General features: G+C 40.3%; 2 protein-coding genes across 2 annotated transcripts; one reads left to right on the top strand and one right to left on the bottom strand.

The window, feature by feature from the left end:
- Positions 1-7,101: 7,101 nt before the first annotated feature.
- On the top strand, positions 7,102-13,067 carry FCER1A (Fc fragment of IgE receptor Ia). Its single transcript, XM_043876992.1, has 5 exons — positions 7,102-7,198; positions 7,619-7,639; positions 8,732-8,986; positions 10,656-10,913; positions 12,617-13,067. Exons 1-5 carry the CDS (start codon positions 7,141-7,143, stop codon positions 12,811-12,813), a joined length of 789 nt encoding a protein of 262 aa, XP_043732927.1. The 5' UTR covers positions 7,102-7,140; the 3' UTR covers positions 12,814-13,067.
- Positions 13,068-18,452: 5,385 nt separating this feature from the next.
- On the bottom strand, positions 18,453-19,632 carry LOC122678033 (olfactory receptor 10J4-like). Its single transcript, XM_043878464.1, has one exon. The coding sequence runs from the start codon at positions 19,356-19,358 to the stop codon at positions 18,594-18,596; it is 765 nt and encodes a 254-aa protein (XP_043734399.1). The 5' UTR covers positions 19,359-19,632; the 3' UTR covers positions 18,453-18,593.
- Between the last annotated feature and the right edge of the window lie 699 nt (positions 19,633-20,331).

The raw sequence follows: 20,331 nt of genomic DNA, 5'->3' as shown, positions 1-20,331 counted from the left end.
AAAATTTCTTCCTAATATTCTGTAAAATGTGATATTGTGATATCACTGTCCAATGAAGAGGAGAACAGAGTATGTTGTAAAGATATGTAGGAAATGTATTTCTGGATTTTGTAATATTCATGTCCTTTTCCAGCTTTTATACTTTGTAATTTGTTGAGTTTGTTTTCTCGTTTTAGATAAATAGTCATTCTAATATCTAATACTGTATTCATAATTTTCTAATCACCTTTTTAAGGAGGATGCTCCAAATTATGGAAGTTTCAGGTACCTAAAATTGGATCCATCACTCCTACCTATGCACACACATATATTTTAAAATCTATATAATTCCCAGTCTTAATATAAAAAAGAAATAAAGTGAAATAACTTTCAGTAAGAAAGTATATCCATAATAAATGTGACAGCTATAAATGTAGCCCTATGCAGCAGTGAGGTATTGGTGATACTGTTACAAAGGCTGTTGCCCAAGAGTCATACCTCTGCCCCTCTGATCTAAGGAAGGAAGGAAGCTGCAAAGAGAAAAGCAAGAACTGATTAGAACCAACTAGGCCCAAGATAGCAGAAGATTTGTCTTCTAGCGGTCCTTATAAGTGGTCCTAGAGTCTCATTATATGCTCATGGTAATATATTAGCATATGCTGACACACCCATGGGCGCCATGACAGTTAGCAGTTGCCATGACAACAACTGGAAAAGCCCACACAAGGACTGAACAGGAGCGCTGCATCAGTTCCAGGTCCAAACCACACCCCTGCGCTTGAATCACTTATGAATATTCCTCCCACACTTTCCAGTTCCTCCCCTTTTACCTCGACCCTCTTACGTACATGGTTTCTCTGTCTAAACTAGGTTGAGAAGTTAATTTGTGGACCAAGTTCCTGCTTCTTCGAATAAAGCTGATGCTGATCTAATCTCAACATCAGTTTCCTTATTGGCAGCACAGATCCAAGCAGAAAAAGAACTTCCCTGGCTAAGACAAGGGATGGTGAGGATCCTGGTGGGGTCTAGTTGACTAATCTGGTAACAATACAATGATCAGGAACAGTGTGGCTGTTGGTGATCTGATTTGGGGAAACAGTGAATGATCCAAGGATGCTCTTCTAGGAAAACCCAATGTAATCAGATAGTGTAGGGGATCCCTGGAGAAAGAGAACCAGGCTTGACTTTAACATGAGAAGCCGTTTTGTGATCTAAGCCTGGTCACAATGTTTACCCTTCAACAGGTCTCACTAATCAACGATCTTAAGTAAGGGAATCTAAGAACAAAGGAAAAGCAGTCAAGAAATAAGAGTTCAGCTATAAGACAGAGCTCTAGTTCCTCCTTAAGGGATATACATAACAATCTGATATGGCCTTTGGGTTCTGCAGTAACCAAGGCAGAGGACAGAATGAAGATGCTGACCCTCTTGACTTCAATCAGCTAAAGCTTGTGCTCAACCTTGACCCCAATTGTATGCTGATTCTCTTCTGCTCAAGCCCCTTCATGAATATATTATGTACTCTTAGCTTAAAACTTCTCCAATTTTACTCTTTGGGGAGATACTGCTTTGGGAAAGATCTCCCTATTTACTGCTAGTAATAATAAATCATCCCTCCTCCCAAACTTTGACTTGGTTATGACATCCGCCAAGAGGCAAAGCCAGTTTACAAGTGACACAAGAATAATCTTCCATCAGAGGACACAATAGTTTCTTTCCTATAAAATCCAGTATATATGAAAAAATGTAAAAATGCTTTGCATTATTTGTCAAATAGATTCAAGGCTCGAATAATTATAAAATACCTGGCTGGACATTGGAAAACAGTGTAAAGGCAGAACAATTCTTTATATCATGCAAGGCTGCCCTGGATATTACAGGACATTGGGTTGCCTGCTAAACACTAAAAATGTATCCTGCACCCTCAGTGAGACAAGCAACAAGCTACTCCTCCCAGCTTCCAAAAGTTACTTATTAAAATGCAAATATCCTTGGCTGGAATAAGACCTCTTGTCCTTATCTGCTAACAGCCTAAAAGGGATTCCTTTAAAAAAAAAGAGTTGTTACCATTTTTAACTGTGTAATTCTGTAAGGAAGGGTAAAATAAACCTAGCCTACACTACATATGGCTTGAGGGCTGACTCTGCAAAACTGGACTTTGTCTAGAACCACACCTGGGAATGATCTCAGGACTCCCACGGAGCAACTTCTCTCCTCTACCCCCTAACCTGTGAGTGGAGGAAGGGGCTCCTTGAGGCACAATCACTCCAATGTCATCCGGGCTGCACTGCCTTCTGGACCAGTAGCCTTTCCTGTTCATTTTCCTATGGACAGCAAGAGTTTCTCTCTGCTGCTCCAAAGTCCAAGGATCCTAACAAAATGATTGTAATAGCAGTAATAAAATCATGCACAACATTTACTGTCTGCCAGCCTCTCTTATAAAGCTTTTGCTATATTAACTCATTTAATACCCTCAATAGCAAGTACTGCCACTATCCCCATTTAACCAGAGAAGATGCTGAGTCACAGAGAGATTTAGTAACTTGTGGAGAGCCAGGTAACCAATAAGTGATCTGAGCTGAGAATCAAACTCCAGAGCCTGCTCAGAGCCTGAATACCTAGTCAGTCTTACACTTAATCTCTTTAAACTATTCCTGAATAGTAATTTTTTTCTTTTAATTTTTAAGTTTAATATAATAGTCCAGCATTCATTTTTCTTTCTTTTTTTTTCTTTTTTAACACTACCATTCTTCCTAGGAATCTTCCTCAGCAGGCTTGTAATTCTGTTCTGTCTATTCTGAAGGAAAGATCAGATCACTTAATGATTGTATCTGTTGGAGGCAGAAAGGCAAGTCAGAGGCCCTCTAGGTCTCTTGGCTGGAACATAGTATTTATAATGCAGAGGTCACATTTGCTTGAGTGTACCTTATGGTTCAAACTGTTCCCTATCTACAAGGTGCCACAGAGATGCCTCATCTGGACACCTTACAATGAGTAGATCTTAATAGTTCATGCATGACTCTTTGAGTTACAATTCCCCACTGCTACAAAGTGAAGAACAGATAAAGGTTTTGGGGACTTCCCTGGTGTTCCAGTGGCTAAGACTCTGCTTCCACTGCAGTGAGCCTGGGTTCAGTCCCTCACTGGAAAACTAAGATCTTGCATACTTTGCAGTAAGGCCAAAAAACAACAACAACAGCAACAAAAAAAACCAAAAAACACCCAAACCACTAAGGTTTCTGAAAACCAATAATGGGTCAAAATTTGGGACGGAGATGTTGTTAATGAGTGTTGAACATATGAGTATCTGGATTCAATGCTTATTATAAGAAGTGAGATTAAGAGAAAAATCTATGGGTCCCAGTGAGTACATGTTTCTGATATCTACAGGCAGAATGCAAGAAATCAATAGCACACTCCACCTATGTAGTGGGTAAAAAAATTTGGAGAATTCTTTTTTAATAATAAGATAAAGGATGTGTGGGACTTGACTGGTGAATCAACCAGTTATGTTAGGGTAGAGCAGAACTATGATTTAATCTTGTGTTTATTTGTCCCTTCTGAATTCTCATTTTGTTCCTTTGGGTACCTGTGGTCTTGGAGTATGAGAATTAGGATATGCTTTATTCTTCCTGATGTTGATATTTTTGGTTTTGTTGTTGTTGTTGTGCGGGTTGAGGATGGGTGGCTTGGTTTGTTTTTAAGTTTTAATGAACTGCTTTAGTTGAATTTGTTAAATCATTGCTATTACTGCTACCAAAACACTACCTTCATTTCACTGCTGGACACTGAAGCTTTGCTTTAGGATGGTGGAGGAAATGAAAATAGTGTGTCAATGACAAACCTTATTGTCTCCATATTAAGAACTAGTATATCTCGAATTCCAGTCCACCTCCCATTCAAGTAGGGAATAACTGAAGACTTGGGGGGAGGCTTTAAAATAGACTTTTTGAGTCACAGTAAAGTGACTGTCTCTAAAGGATAATTTTATTGTAGAATCGTTGTCCTAGGGTAAAAGAATATCTGGTAACTCTCCTGGACAAACTCTCAACAGAGTGGTGAAACAGATTCCGTCTTTGTCTCTTCTAGGATCTTGGTATTTTCAAATATGTGCTGCCCTATGACAGCACCTCAAAAATTGCATCTTCCCCATTTCTTTCTCCTCCTCTTCCCCAAACAATTTTTCCCATTCTATTCATTCCTATAATACTCTCTTCTTCATCACTATGGGGAGGAGTGAGATTACTTATATAAATTATATTGGCACATGCTGGTTAGCAAGTAAAACATCCTATGCATTTGCTGATTGCCTTAGTCCTGTTGAAATGGATGTTCCTCCTGAGTATTGAATAATGGTAATAAATGGCATCCAGTCCCATCACTTCCTGGCAAATAGATGGGGAAACAATGGAAACAGTGACAGATGTTATTTTCTTGGTCTCCAAAATCACTGTGGATGATGACTATAGCTATGAAATAAAAAGACTCTTGCTCCTTGGAAGAAAAGTTACAGCAAACCTAAACAGTGTATTAAAAAGCAGAGTTATCACTTTGCTGACAAAGGTCCATAGAGTCAAAGCTGTGATTTTTCCAGTACTCATGTATGGATATGAGAGTTGGACCATAAAGAAGGTTGAGCACTGATGAAATCATGATTTCGAATTGTGGTGCTGGAGAAGACTCTTGAGAGTCTCTTGGACTGCAATAAGGTCAAACCAATCAATCTGAAAGGAAATCAACCCTGAATATTCATTGGAAGGACTGATACTGAAGCTCCAATACTTTGGCAAACTAGTGGGAAGAGCTGACTCATTGGAAAAGACCCTGATGCTGGGCAAAATTGGGAGCAGGAGGAGAAGCGGACAATAGAGGATGAGATGGTTGGATGACCTCACCGACTCAATGGACATGAGTTTGACTGAACTCCTGGAGATAGTGAAGGACAGAGAAGCCTGGCATGCTGTAGTCCATGGCATCACAAAGAGTCAGACCTGACTTAGCGACTGAACAACAACAACAACAATAAAAGAGAGGAAAGATAGATTTACGGAGCATCTTTTACATAGCAGATGCTCTTCAATGCATTTTACACATTATTATCTTCTTAAACCTCTTAATAAAGACATGATCTGGGTATCATTATTGTCTCTATTTTATAGGTAAACCCTAATCCCATAAATACCAGGAGTATTTGTATTCAGATCTTTAAATACTTACACTTTCCAAAATAACTCTCTGCTTTCTTTAATGATCTGTCACTAAGATATTGCACAACCTGGGACCAGTCACAATCTTTCTTATCTGAAACTTTCTGTTTAGGAGTCTGTAGGCCCATATTCTCTAATTTCAGAGAAGTTGAAAGCTTTGGTTAGATCTTTATGTTCAGCGACTTTATGTTTAATTCATCAGTCTTAATTCAACAGTTGGTGGGGTTTCCCTGGTGTTTCAGTGGTAAAGAGTACCCCTGCCAATGCAGGAGACACAGGTTTGATTTCTGGTCCGCGAGGAACCCACGTGCTGAGGAGCAACTAAGCCCGTGGGCCACAACTGCTAAGCTTGTGCTCTAGAGCCTGGGAGCTGCAACTTCTGAGCCCACAGGCAGCAACTACTGAAGCCTTCATGCCCTATGGCCATGCTCCACAAGAGCAGCTACCGCAGTGAGAAGCCCATGCACTGCAACTGTGGAGTAGCCCTTGCTTGCCACAAGTGGAGAAAACACATGCAGCAGCAAAAACCCAGTACAGCGAAGCATACACACATAAATAAATAGAATTATACATATTAAAAAAAACAGCATGGAAAAGCTGCCATGATAGAATGGGGCCTTGCTGGCTTCATATTGCCTCTGCTATTTCAGAGTTTTGGCAAGGTCCAAATAATAATACCACACATGAAAAAAACTTTGTGGAGGGCAGGTCACTGTAGATATTTATGGAGATATTATCTCCAGTGTCATTATCAATAACAAATCCAGGAAGAAGGTGACTAATTCTGACCTAGAGTTAAAAAGAGAAGAATTAGTCATTGAGGTCCTGGAGGGAAGAAAACAGATGTGGATTTAAAGGAGAAGAGGTGATCAGGCTAGAGGATTAGAAACATAAAAATGGACAAAAGCTGGAGTAATAAAATAAATTATATTACTGAGATCCCTGTAAGTTATGGTTTAACATCTGCCTTCCTGTGTTGTAGACCTCATCAGGACCCATGGAGAGAAGGAGTCTCCAAAAATATCTCCAATTTGGCTGGTTGGACAGTGGGTCATCAGGGAAGCACATTAAAGTTTGTGGATTTGTGCACTAATGGATCAGCAGGAAATTAGGTAACAAGAGGGTTGGTAACTCTGGAGAACCACAACAGAATTTCAGCTAGAATTATGGCCATACTTGTAGACATGCATAAACAGTAGATCATCATGATTGTGAATTTTGCTCTAGGATCTGATTTTTCAAATATTTGAGTCCCAAATTAGCCATTTACTAGGGAGTACTCTAAGATAAATGACTTTACCTCTCGAAGCTCCAATTTTCCTCTCTATAAAATGTAGATAACGATGGTACATCTTCATAGAATTATTTTGAGAAATGAATGAAATATAAGGCATATTTAGCATAGTGCCTGACCTATGTTAGGTGAACAATTAACTGTTATTTTTATCCTATTTTTCTCTCCTCTGCACTCCACTTTTCTAAGTTGCCAACAAGATAACTATACATTGATAGTTTAAGGAAGTTTTGTTCCTGTGTGCCTAACCTCTGCCTCTCTCCCACTAGATTCCAGGTGTGTACACGGAGGTGGAATGGAGGGTATGGGGGTAAATATAAAATTGCCCTGGAGACCTCCCCTGGTCCAGTGGTTAAGACTGTGCATCCACTTCCACTGCAAGGGGCATGGTTTCAATCCCTGATTGGGGAACTAAGATCCTGAATGCTGTGCAGTGCAATCAAAAAAAGAAAAAAAAATCAATAAATGATTTTAAAACTACTTATATAAAATTGCCCTTTTAGGCACCACTCTGAATGTTATCTCCAGAGAAGGAAGCAAACCTAGGTGCAGCTGATGCGTTAACCAGATATGACACAGAGAACATTTCCTTCTCCTTTTTACTTTCAAGTTTATTCTAAGGCCCTGGATCTCTGCAGCTCAGTTGGAGGCCACGGAGAAAATGCCTACTATTCCCATGGGAGCCCCTGCCCTGCTGTGGGTAGTTCTGCTGCTTTTCTGTAAGTAGAGTTACCAGCTCCCCTGAAGGGGCCAGAACAGATTGGGGGAGCGGCTGGCGAGGGAAAGTTGACAATTTTATTGCTGACTTTTTCTAGGTTATGAGCACACTGTGGGTCACTTCCCAGGGATTCTGTAGGGAGGACGAGCTGGATAGCAGAAGAAGGGGGGTTGAACACCATCTAAGGAGGAAGCCGGGCTAAAGTCTGGTCCTTGCTATCAAGCTGGCTTTTCCTAGAGGGTAAAGGAGGGACAGCAGATGAAGAAGCGAAGCTCCTTCTCTCCCTGGAACAGAGTCATGAAAAGATGGTTGGCCCTTAAGACTCCATGGATGTAGACCTCAGCATCATAACCAAATCCCAGTCTTCAGGTATCCAGAAGGCTGGGGACAGACACTAACTTATTGTCTCTGGATTTTGCAGCTCCAGATGGCCTGTCAACAGGTGAGTCCTCTGTCCTTGTTCCCTCAGCATTTCAATGTCTGGGAACTGCCCGCCCTTCATCCTTTCCCTTCATCCCATCATCTATTTTTTAATGATTATTAATCTGCTCTTCCCTGTCTATTGCACTTCCACCTACCTCGTCTTCCTTCTCTCCCCCATTCAAAAGCTTCCCACACAGCGCTTCATTCTCTCAAGTCACCCTATCCTCTTTTATGCAAGCAATCCTGTCTGCTGAGCATCTGTCTCAGCCTCTGCTCCAGACACTATGACGTACACTCATTCAATTCTTACATCATCATCACCATTATTATTATTTCCATTTTATAACTGAGGATACTGAAACTCAGATTAAGTAATTTGTTGGAGGTTACATGGCTAACAAGGCACTGGATTCTAATGTAAGTCCCTTAAATCCAAGTCTAGTTCTCTTTTGACCATATCACCTCTTCCTCATCACTGCCTGGCCACTTCCAAAGTCTTTGTTCAAATTTGTGCCATATCTCTTTGTATTGAAAGCCTTTTAAGATTGATCCTCTTGGTGATTATCAGTGCTTTCCAGAATTGACATATGATTTTCATTCCTTATTCGCTCACAATTAAATAGTCATAAAAATTTAGAGCTGGGAGAGGCCATGCATTTCGTTTAATCCACTACCTTAATTCATCCATTATTCACTCATTCATCAACTCAATAAATATTTAATGAATATTCACTATGTCATAGTCATTGTGCTGAACTATGTGTGAACATCACAGACATAATCTCTGCCTGAGAAGAGACTTCAATTCTCATTTACAGATACTGAAATTGGAATCAAGAAAATTAGAGGGATTACCCTCTTTGGTTTTTTAATATCTTACACTTCCGTCCTGCTTTTTCCTAGGTTGGGAGCTAGGGTCCCTAGGTGGACCACAAGATTCTTTCCTCCTTCCTTTAGTCCTAGGACTCAGGATAGTTTTTTATCAACAACAGTTTAAGGGTAGACTGACCATTGATTGACTATTATTATGTCTGTACTCTGGAGGCCGAACAGATTTCAATGATATTTTCCCTCCTTCCATATCTCTTTCTACAATCCGTTCTTCTCAAAGTCATCTGGAAATCTAAGGTGTTCTTGAATCCACCATGGAGAGAAATATTTAGAGGAGACACTGTGAGTCTGACATGTGGTACGAACAGTTCCTCTGAAGATGAGTCCCCTGTGTGGATCCACAATGGAACTCGTTTGACAGTGTCAGATCCAAGATTGGACATTGTGAATGCAGACATGCGGAACAGTGGGGAATACCAATGCCGAATCAAAGGATATGCCGTTAGTGAACCTGTGTACCTAAATGTCACCAGTGGTAAGTTCCAGGGTTACAGAAATATCAATTCTCTCATGTGCAGAATGGCCCGTCTGAAAATGGGGAGAAAGCAAGTTACCCCAAGGCTTAGAGAAGCAAGGGTGAACTCAAGGTCTCTCTCCACATACGGGTCCATCTGTCTTCTGCCTCTGCTCCATCTGCCCTGCTGCCTGCTCTCAATATTCTAGCAATCTCCCAGGGCTACTCCCCTAGTCTGTTTCATTTCTATCTTCTCTGCCTGGGTACAGATGCACATTACGTGGTCAAATGGCATATTGGATATGTAAACATTACAAAGAGTTCTTTGATTTAAAGATTTAGTTTGCCATTTCCATGTGTCATGACCTGAATATTAAGTTGTACTCTTTTTGTTTGTTTATTTATTTTTTAATTGAAGGATAATTGCTTTACAGAATTTTGTTGTTTTCTGTCAAACCTCAACATGAATCAGCCATAGATATACATGTGTCCCCTCCTTTTTGAATCTCCCTCTCATCTCCCTCCCCAACCCACCCTTCTAGTTTGATACACAGCCTCTGTTTGAATTTCCTGAGACATAGAGCAAAATTCCCGTTGGCTATCTATTTTACATATGGTAAAGTAGTAAGCTGTACTCTTTATTTTGAAAGATGTCTCTTTACATTCCTCACATACTCTACTTTTACTTAAGAGCAAATCTTATGTTTGCTTCATCTCTCTCCCACTGTCCACAACTAGTGCAATGTGCTCAGGCTTGTGTGGGTTACTTGGTAAATGTTCAGTGAACAAAGTAATGGTTTCATTTGAATAGCTAGGTCATTTATATTTTGTTTTATATTTTTAAATATAAATATTTTTAAAGTATAAGCATATTTTGTATTTTTCTCTTGAGTGAAAAGAGATGTTTCAACATCTGTGTGCAAATTCTAAGTAGAAACTAAAGTAGTGTAAAATAGCTTCTTTATTTTTTTGGAGTCCTCAAGGATTGCTCCTCAAGAAAATATGCTTATTCAACCTAGACACATTTCCATTCTAAATTTTGAGTTCTTAAAATGATGTTAGCCATACAACCTGACTCTTATTATTGACAAACATTATTGACAAACATTCATTGAGAATCTACTGATTCCTAGGTATTATTAGGCACTGGAGATATGATGAAAGGAATAGACATGCTCCTGACCTCTGAAGTATAGATCCCAATGAGGAAAAGGACATCCAATCAATAATTACATAAATAATTAATTCAAATTGTGATGCATGTTCTGAGGAAGCTGGAGGCTTACTGTGATTAATAGAACTGGGAAGCACCTGTAAGTTTAGAGAGGACAACTTTACTAGGCTAGGACTCTCCAGGCAGAGTAGGTTTATTTCCCCTTTAGTGACCAAATGCAACAATAGAGCTGAAAGGGATATTGGGTTTCAGCCCTCCTATGGCTGGGCTCATCAAAAGTGTCAGCGATGTTGTGGCCCCAGAATTACCTTTCAGGAGGACAGAGTATTTATCAACAGAGGAGACAGGCTGTAAGCATTATTTTGTATTTCCTTTTTATTGACCTTATGAGCCAAGAAATGGGTTAATGATAAAGGTTTCTGATACACACTCTCTGCATGACCTTTTTTATTTATCTTATTTTTATTTTATTTTTTCTGTCATTGTTAAATAAATAACTTAATACATATTCTTCAGACTGGTTGCTCCTTCAGGCCTCTGCTGAGGTGATGTTAGAGGGTGAGTCCCTCTTCCTCAGGTGCCACAGTTGGAGGAATCTGAATGTCTTCAAGGTGATCTACTACAAGGATAACACATCTCTCAAGTACTGGTATGAGAACCACAACATGTCCATCACCAATGTCACAGAAGAAGACAGTGGCATCTATTACTGCGAGGGTAGAGTTCAGAGGCTCCACCGCACCTCTAATAAACTCAGGATTACAGTTAAAAAAGGTAAGTTGGTGAAGGAAAGGGAACGAGTCCAAAGCAGGGGAAAGGAGAAAGAACATGTGAGCCTAATGTGACTGAAGCTATAGAATGGAGGCAACTGTGATTCCTCGAAAAGTCTACTAGATTTGCGATGAGGAGACCAGGGGTAGAGTATATCCCTTAGTCTCTGTCTCAGATCCCTTACTTGTTCAATGGCAACAGTAATACCTGCTCACATTATGGATTTTTTATAGATGTTAAATGCAATAGTTGTGAAATGGATTTTTAAACTTTTGAACACTAGTCAAGCAAAGTCATCTATTGCTGCTGGGGAGAAACTTAGATTTATCAAATAGAAAAAGAGTTTCAAAGTTGAAGGAACAAGCTTTTTATAGCTTGAAAAGTCTATTTTAGCCTATGAGGAATGGGAAAGGAAACCAAGTCAACAGGCTGTGTGCCTGTGAATTAGGAGATGAGAAAGAGGGCTTGATGCGGAAAGAGTAATCAGGTAGGCTGCCTCTGTAGTCAATGAAAGGCTGCCATTTCCAAATTTCATATAAAAGAAGGAGCCTTTAAAATATTTACTTTGCAATGAGGAAATCAGACATTTGCTTGGTACACTTTGCTCATGCCAAAATCTTAAAAAACATGAGACCAGAAGCCACAATTAATTTCTAATGGTAGTTCTCTGTTAACTAATTTGAGACCTGTTGTTTGATTTTCACTGTGTTTCCAGTATCCTTATCTATAAAATAAAGGGTTTGGACTAAACTTCATTAAAATTGCTTGGAGAATTAAAAAAAAATAGTGATGTCTGTATATCACCCCTTGAGATTCTAACTTAATTAGCTTGGAATGAGGCCTGGACATCAATATTTAAAAAACTCTTCCAGGTAATGGTAATAGGCAGCCAGTGTTGAGAGTTACCAGTCTAGGTGATCTGTGAGTAATTTCTGGCTATAATATTCTAGGGTTCTATAATTCTAGAAAAATCACAAAAAATTGTTACTTTGTAAATAGAATAGCAGAATGACAAAACAGTGAACTTGAAAGGCAATTTACTTATTGCCTTGCTTGCCTTGGTCAGTCGCTCCATTGTGCCTGACTCTTAGCAACCCCATGAACTTAGCCGGTCAGGCTCTTCTGTCCATGGGATTTTCCAGGCAAGAATACTGGAGTGGGTTGCCATTTCCTCCTCCAGGGGATTGTCCCAACCCAGGGATCAAACCTGTGTCTCCTCCATCTCCTGCATTGGCAGGTGGGTTCTTTCCACTGAGCCACCCGGGAAGCCAACTTATTAACATTTATGATCTAGCCCAATATCTTAATTTCACCCAACAGACATGCAACAAATGATGACTGCTTGAGAAATAAGGCATTGGTGACACCCTGCCCTTACTCTATCTGCTTCCCACCTCCATGTCCTATGTGGACATTGGTCTTGTGAGGCTCCAAGGAAGGGGTCGTCTTTCCTATGACCTTTCCCCTTAGGCATATTGGCCAACAAGCCGTTAGAAAGGGACTGTGGGGGAAATACTCAGGACTCCCTAGGGCTTCAGGGAACACAGACTGAGGAACCCAAACCTATGAGTGTTTTGTCTCTGCTCCTGGATGTCATTTCATGCTAGAAGATGAAGGACCATGTTGGATCCTTCTTTTAGGGAAGATGAAGACTTTAACCTCACTTTTCAATTCCTAACATGAGTTATGTTTCTTATTGCATCTAGAGTACACGTACACTCAAAGCAACTATTTCTGGCTACAATTTCTTATCCCATTGTTGGTGTTGATTCTGTTTGCTGTGGACACAGCATTGCTTATCTCAACCCAGAAGCAGTTCACGTTACTCTTGAAGATGAAGAGAACCAGGAAACGTAACAGATTTACGGACCCACAGCCTAAACCAGATCCCCCAGGGAACTGATGTCACTCAAGAAACCTCTGCAATAGCAATTTCTTTTTGGCTTTAGTCAACGCTTCTCAGTTGTCAAAGACAATTCACAAGGTACATAGAAAATGCTCACGGCTTTATAGAACTGCTTCATTAAACTGGTCAAGTGGCATGTAATAGTAAGTGCTCAATAAGCATCATTTATGTAAGTAAAGAAATGAATAGATTCATTTATTAGCATCTGTAAAAGAGATATACAACTTGAATAAAAGTATGAAACCATGTAATGTGACACTTTTAAGTATTTGAGGCTTGCTAGTTTTGAGGCAAGAACCATGAAGTCCTAGATTAGAAATGTTCTCTTTTGTAATGTTCTCTCCTTTGTAAGTCTGACCTACGAATGAGAATACAAGGAAAGGTGCGCTGATGAAGCTGATCATTTTCATCCTCTCTCTTCACTTACTATCACATGAACTTCTAGTTCTTGGCAGAATCTGGGGCAGGCTTGAGCCCCTGAATACTGGGGGTGAGGCTCAGTCTAAGAGTTCCCTGCTATTGGTTCACTCCTCTCCTATCTCCCCAAATTAAATCTTGTGTATCCTCTTACAGTACCTGAACTAAGCATCTTAGAGAAACTCTAGCACATGATAAGAACTCTCACAATGAAAAAGTGCAGAACTGAATAAGATTTCAAACAACGTCCCAGTCTCTTCTCTCCCACCCCTGCCCCACCTCTGCTCATGGAGATGTTATACGGGGCCCTGGGGAAAGCATTAGAGAGGAGAGCAAGGTACTGCTAATGCTGACCAGGAGTTCACAGCAGGAAATGGGAGATCAGAGCACCTTTAGTTTATTTGTTTTTGTGAACAATTAATAACATAAGGAAGTGAAGGAACATTTGTAAATATTCATAAGACTGACAAGTCCCATTTTCTCCAAAGGGGTCATAAAGAATAGAGAAATTATTAAAGCTTTTTTTTTTTTTAATATAGGTATCTGCTGTCAGCACGAGGGAAACCCTTTCATCCCCTTGAGTTCTTGTGGCTAAAATAATAATAAAGTTGACAAGAGACAAAGAAAGAAATTTTAATTCATGTGCTCAGAAGTCTCACAGAAATGGGACCTAACAAGTGGCCAAAGCAGGCAACCTTTATACTTTTTAGACAAAGAAATGATACATTTGAAAGGAATTGACAGGATGGAGAAGCTTAGGTTCGGAGTGCTCAATTTGTGAAGAATCTAAACAGAGATTGGGCTTGAGGTATTAAATAAAAGAAGAAACAAGATTTTCTTCTTATTATTATTTTTAATTGGAGGATAGTTGTATATAACCCTTCACTCCATCCCACCTGTTTAGGTCCTCACAGAGTACTGGGCTGAGTTCCCCATGTTTATATATATATACATATATATGTATATATATATATATATATATATATATATATTTCATTTCTTTTCCCTAATGGTTTATTACAGGATATTGAATATAGTTCCCTATGTCATATAGTAGGACCCTGTTGTTTATCCATCCTATATATATGGTTTACATCTGCTAATCCCAAACTCCCAAATCCATCCAACCTGCTTCTTAAGTAACTTTAATTAAAAATATTCAGTATGTCATTGTGGCATATTTAGGGACAGCCCACATTGAGCCCTAACACTGGTATGAACCTCCTTAACACTGTTCATGATTTTTTTTTTTTAATCATTTCAGAGAGATAGTGACCAGATTCCCAGGAAAGGGCCTTGGCATTTGGCTTTGTGTAAAGAGGCCTTATGGGTGGAGAAGGGATTTTTCGTGCAACAATAGGCCAGGAAAAGTCCTCATAGGAAGCTCCTTGCTGCTATTCCTAGATACTCCCCTACCTTTAAGAAAAGATAGAAGGTCTGTTATAGTTACAGCCTTGGGACCAGAATCATACAGAACATTCCTGAACAACATTTAGTCTCATAGTGTTTTACACACAGCTATACTTCAGGCTGAAGAGCACGTTACTTACTCCTTTATTTGGTCTGAGGCTAAGTGACCCAGAAGAATTGACAGAGATTGAACATGAGTAGTCCAGGCTTTGTAAGCTTCAGATACATCTTTCTGAGTCTTGACTGCTACACTTCATTTTTACTTCCATTTACATTCTCAGCCCCGGCTTGCAAGCACTATGGACTGAGCACAAACCTGGAAGCTCGAGCTGTTGATAACTAGCTGTGTGGCTGGAGCAAGTCCTTGCCAGTCTCGGATTCCATTTCTTCTTTGTAACAAAGGAGGTTTGGACCAGGTGGTCTCTAAGCTCCCTTTTAGCCCAGACATTTGTCTTTCATTACACGGGAACCTGGCTCTATGTGGTGACTCTCCAGCACAAAGGTTCAGAACACATCCACCAAGAAGCTCCAGTGTGAATTTTTCTTTCATTCTCCACATTCTGTTCTCTCCTTTCACTGTGTTCTTCCATATATTTAAATTTCAGGCTTGTATCAGACTTATGTCTACCATTTATTTCCACATTCTTTCTTCCCGATAGTCATACGTCTATTCTGTAGGGGATGTGGAACACAGTTGGATCTTGAGTACCCTGTGGACCCTCCAAATATGGCACTTATAAAGATGTCTTTATATATATATATATATATATATATATATATATATATATATATATAATCTATCTGTGACAGAGAGATAGTATGAATGTCACCAAATGATTAGATAGAAATAATTCATCCCAGCTTCACTCTCTGTTACCTCCAATCTCTTACCATAATGGTCTAGACTAACCCATAAAGCTAATTTCTTTCCCATGGTTGCGGTTCCAAATTGTCTGTCATAAACTGTCACAAACTCCCAATAATAAAGGATTTGTTTTTGAATATCAAGTCAGTAGCACCCTGCTACTGGCCAGTGGAAGACAAATTTCCATGGCCCTCAGGAGTAGGAACAGACAAAAGATACACCTTGTCAGTATTTCAGGAAATTTAATACTTGAAGAAAGGCTCTGCTCTTTCTCTCTTCTCATTAAACGGAGTGTGGAACAACAGAACATCTCCTTGAAGTCAGAAATGGGAGCTTTATGTTGAGAATGGCAGAGGCACTTGCCAGCCTGGGTCCCCAGAAAACCTCAGAGAGTAGTATTATCTTCCTGCCTTAAATTGTCTACCTGGCCCTGGGCAGTTAGTCACCAAGCCCAAGTCCCCAACTGATGCCTTATCAGCTTCCATGACATTCCCACCACAAGCCTTTTTACTCTATAACTGTGCCCAGGATCACCGTTAAAGCTACTTGCATATATCACTTAAAGCATCCACAATCTTTCCCTTCTTGAAGACTTTCCTGTTTTTCCTGTTATTTGCAATTTTGAACTATCACTGAGAGAAGTCAGTAATCTCACTGCAAGGTAAGGAATGCAATGAAACTGAACTTGCTTGCAGAGAAATTTTTGAAGACAAAGAAATGACTTCCTGTGGATTCTGAGAAAAACACTAATTTTTATTTATATATATATTTATTTATTTATTTACAAGTTTGCAACAAGGTAATACTGCACTGCCACAGACTAAGCTGAACCAGAGTAAATATCCTTCAACTAATAGAATTAAATTTTTGAAAATTAACATTTTTTTAAAATTAAAATACAGGAACCACTGATCTTCTACCTTCACTAGCTCATATCAAGGCTGAAAATTTGGAGTCTCCATTGACCAACCACTGTTTTAGAAATGGGATCCTGAAATGATGCAGACTGGGATCTCTAGGAAACAGAGTCTGAAACAGAAATTTGAAAGCAGCAAGTTTATTAGGGAGTGCTCTCAGCATCAACACCCATGCAGGATGAAGGTAGAGGGGGAAGTGGAAATGTGATGGAGTCACGCAGAAACCTCAAATCATCTCACAGATAGGAATTCCTGAATCTGGGAGTACCCTTCATAGCTGTCTTAAATTGAGGAAAGGGTGCCAGTCTTTATACCCTGAAAAAGATAAGTCATTGGAAAGACTACCCATGGGAAGGGGCTGTGACTCTGGAGATGGCAGTTTTTTAGCATGGTAATTCCTGAAGCGGGGCTCAACTGCATGCTTTCAGCCCAAGACATTTCCAGCAGCTAGGGAAATAGATGTGTGTGTCCTGAAGTGGCCGCACCAGAGCAGCTACCAAATACAATTTCAAATTGAAGTGAGCGTGACACTGGCCATCAGATCTTTACCTAACAGTTTTATCTATACAGAACTAATAAGAAAAAAAAAATTATAACTGTTTTCTGGCTATCCTAACATAAATAAACTGACTCTGTCATTTCTAAAAATATAATCACCAAGGCAAAAATATTTTTTATCTTTTATCTCTGGTCAGATTTTATACACCAGTGTTTCTCAGCAAAGCTAGATATGTTATGTTGACTTAGAAGATTTGTTAATTTCCGTTGGTTTGTCCCATTTTCAGCACCTAGCTAACTTCATGACACTCTTACAAGTGACATTTTGCCTTTGCAGGATCACCCCATGGGATCAGCTAGATTTTGGAGACTGCAGAAGCTGGGTTTGAAATGCAGGCTTTACCTGTTCTTTAGTATCGAAGGCCAGAGTGGAGTGAAAGGATGAGGGAGAGAGAACCAGAGCATATGCTTTCACCTTCTGTGATGCTCAGACATAAAATGCTGTTTTTTAAACTCAGGTTTTAAGCTGGGAATATCTAAGAAGAAATTTCTGAAGATTAACCTCTGAAAGCTTAGGTGGTTTTTGTTGTTATGTTGCTGAGTTGTGTTCAATTCTTTTGTGACCCCATGGACTGTAGCCCACCAGGTTCTTCTGTCCATGGGATTTCCCAGGCAAGATCTTTACCACTGAGCTGCTGGGAAACCATGATAGCTTAGGAGTTGACTGGAAAATTTTTTCATTAAATCAAACTTCAGACTTCTGCTCATTAATAAATGACTTCAGAAGCTGTAGTTAAAGTGCTTACATTTATAACACTATTTCAAAGATTTAGGTCTACTCTGCAAAAGGAACTCTGATTCTTCTTGGCTCCTCCCAGCCTCCATCCTCTTTCACTCCTGTGTTGGAGGTGTGAAAGCATTAAACTGTTCATCATGATCTCCTTTCCCAACTGGAGTTTTCTCACTAGTTTTTACCTAGGCATCTTGGGACTGGACAACCCACCTCTGTGCTCTCAGTAGCTGAAGATCTTTTGTATTACCACGTTTGTACTCCTCATTTCCAGAAATAGTCAGTTAGGGCAGTTCTATCCACTTGGAGAGTGGGCTTTTTGTTCATTCGTTTGCCTTTTGAAGATCCCTCAGGCTGTGGTGGGATATTAGCAAGCAGCAAAATCAGATTACAAAAAGCCTTCAGCATCCACAGAAAAGGAACATGCATGTGTCTCCACACTTACTTGTTAAATAAAATTTTGCACAAATTACTCCTACGCCCTTAACCACCACAACAGAGGTTTTTCTGAGGTGGTTTCCAAGCACTTTATTCGTTAGCCTTTTAGAACTCTGCTGAATTTTGTGTCTTATTGCAGTTGTACAATCCAACATATTCTCAGGACATATTTAGATATGTACACCAGTGTGTGACAGAATACGGGTATGAATGACCCAAACAGATAAATCTTTTCCCTATATTCTTAAGGGTATGATAAGTCATTTTCTATCCTCTCTTAAGGGGAACACAGAGAACCATGACTAACTCAAATGGAAGTCTCCAGTTTTAGCACCCAATTCGGTCTATTCTTGATCCCATACTTAGCAGCATTATTAAAACAGCATTAAAATTAATATATGTTTATGAAATGAGAGAAAAGGCCTTCCACAAACTCTCCTGACTAAGAGGAGAGGGGTTTTTGCCCCGCGGCTCTGCACAAAGCATCTTTGACATCCTGGTTCCTCAGACTGTACACGACAGGATTTAGCAGAGGGGTGATAACTGTGTAGGTCACTGAGATGAGTCTGTCCTGCCCCAGGGAACTCTGGGACTTAGGCTTCAGGTAAATGATGGAGGCACAGCCATAGTGGACGATGACCACGATGAGGTGGGAAGCGCAGGTGGCAAAGGCCTTCTTCCGACCCTCAGCTGAAGCAATCTTGAGGATGGTGGAGATGATGAGGACATAAGAGATGAAGACCAGGCCCATGGGTACAACAAGGACACAAATACTGACCAAAAAGTTGATGATCTCATTGATAGTTGTGTCTGTGCAGGCCAGCTTCAGCAGGGGTCTCACGTCACAAAAGAAGTGAGAGATGACAGAGGCATCACAGAAGGGCAGGCCAAACACAGACGTTACCTGGACAATGGCCATACTCAGGCCAATTCCCAGGGACCCAGATGCCAACTGGATACAGGCCCCTTTACCCATGATGGCCGAATACTGTAGAGGGTTGCAGATGGCCATGTAGCGATCGTATCCCATGGCTGTGAGCAAGAAGCAGTTATTGATACCAAAGGTTAGATAGAAAAAGAGCTGAGTGGCACAGCCTTGGAGAGAAATGGTCTGATGGGGACTTAGGAGGCCAGAAAGCATATAGGGAATGATGGCCACAGTATAGCAGGTCTCAGAGATGGACAGCATGCTTAGGAAAAAGTACATGGGAGTATGAAGATGACGGTCCAGGCGAATAATAGTCAAAATAACGGCATTGCCAGAGAGAGTCAGCAGGTACAAAGTTAGAAAGACAACAAAGAAGCCAAGCCTGTGCTGCCACCCGAAGCTGGAGAAACCTTCAAAAAGGAACTCAGCCACACACGTGGAGTTTCGCTTTGGCACTGAGGGAGGCTGAGGTCTAAAAGAGCTCAGCAAAGGTAAGAAAGCTATGATGAGTTAATCATGAAAGATAGTAGGCTGGACCAAGGCCTTCAGTGAAGGGTGTCTCCACTCTCTGAGCAATGCCTGAGACCTCAAGAGTCATCAGGGTTCAGCTTAGACCACATGCTCAGAGCCATCACTTCCCCCCGACCCCTTTTCTTTGGTACTATAAAGGTTTTACCCCAGGACCCTGGGGTTTATGGCAGAAATAGATCTGAGGAAGAAAAAAGAGTCACACCCAAAGGCAGATTTGTAGAAATAATTACCCAGCCATTGAAGAGGTGAGTCCAGGTCCAGGAAGAAGCCCAGCTCTAAAGTTCTTCCTCTAGCACTCTTTTTTTTTTTTTTTTTCCAGAAGAGAAGATATTTACAGCCAATAAACATATGAAGACATATTCAAATGTCAGTATTAATCAGAGAAATGCAAGGCAAGATGGTGACATATCATTTTAGACTCATTCAACTGTCAAAAATAAACTGGCCAAAGCAAGTGTCCTCCTCCAGCACTTTTGATTTAGCCCCCTCAGCATCCAATGGGGAACAGTGATCTAAGTGAAAGACAAAAGATACCCACGGCTGATATTCTTTCAGCACTGTCAGAATGCACTATCAATACCAAATGTCCTGCAAGGGTCCTAGGATGACTTCTCCTCAGAACCCTTTGTCCTAGGCTTTACTTCCCTAAGTCCTTTACAGTCCCTAAAATCTACTGTGATCATAAGAGACTCAAAAAGACCATGCAGGAATTTAGCTTATC

Source organism: Cervus elaphus, chromosome 20, assembly GCF_910594005.1.
Source record: "Cervus elaphus chromosome 20, mCerEla1.1, whole genome shotgun sequence".
In the NCBI taxonomy this organism is placed as follows: Eukaryota; Metazoa; Chordata; class Mammalia; order Artiodactyla; family Cervidae; genus Cervus; species Cervus elaphus.
The sequence above is the reverse complement of the archived record's forward strand: the minus strand, read 5'-3'. Positions and strand labels throughout refer to the sequence as shown.

Bases quoted from the DNA above. Each gene is read 5' to 3' on its own strand.
- FCER1A (XM_043876992.1), top strand. From the start codon at position 7,141: ATGCCTACTATTCCCATGGGAGCCCCTGCCCTGCTGTGGGTAGTTCTG. The intron at 7,199-7,618 runs GTAAGTAGAGTT...TGGATTTTGCAG, and splicing joins GGTAGTTCTGCTGCTTTTCT to CTCCAGATGGCCTGTCAACA. The intron at 8,987-10,655 runs GTAAGTTCCAGG...CATATTCTTCAG, and splicing joins GTACCTAAATGTCACCAGTG to ACTGGTTGCTCCTTCAGGCC.
- LOC122678033 (XM_043878464.1), bottom strand. From the start codon at position 19,358: ATGTACTTTTTCCTAAGCATGCTGTCCATCTCTGAGACCTGCTATACT.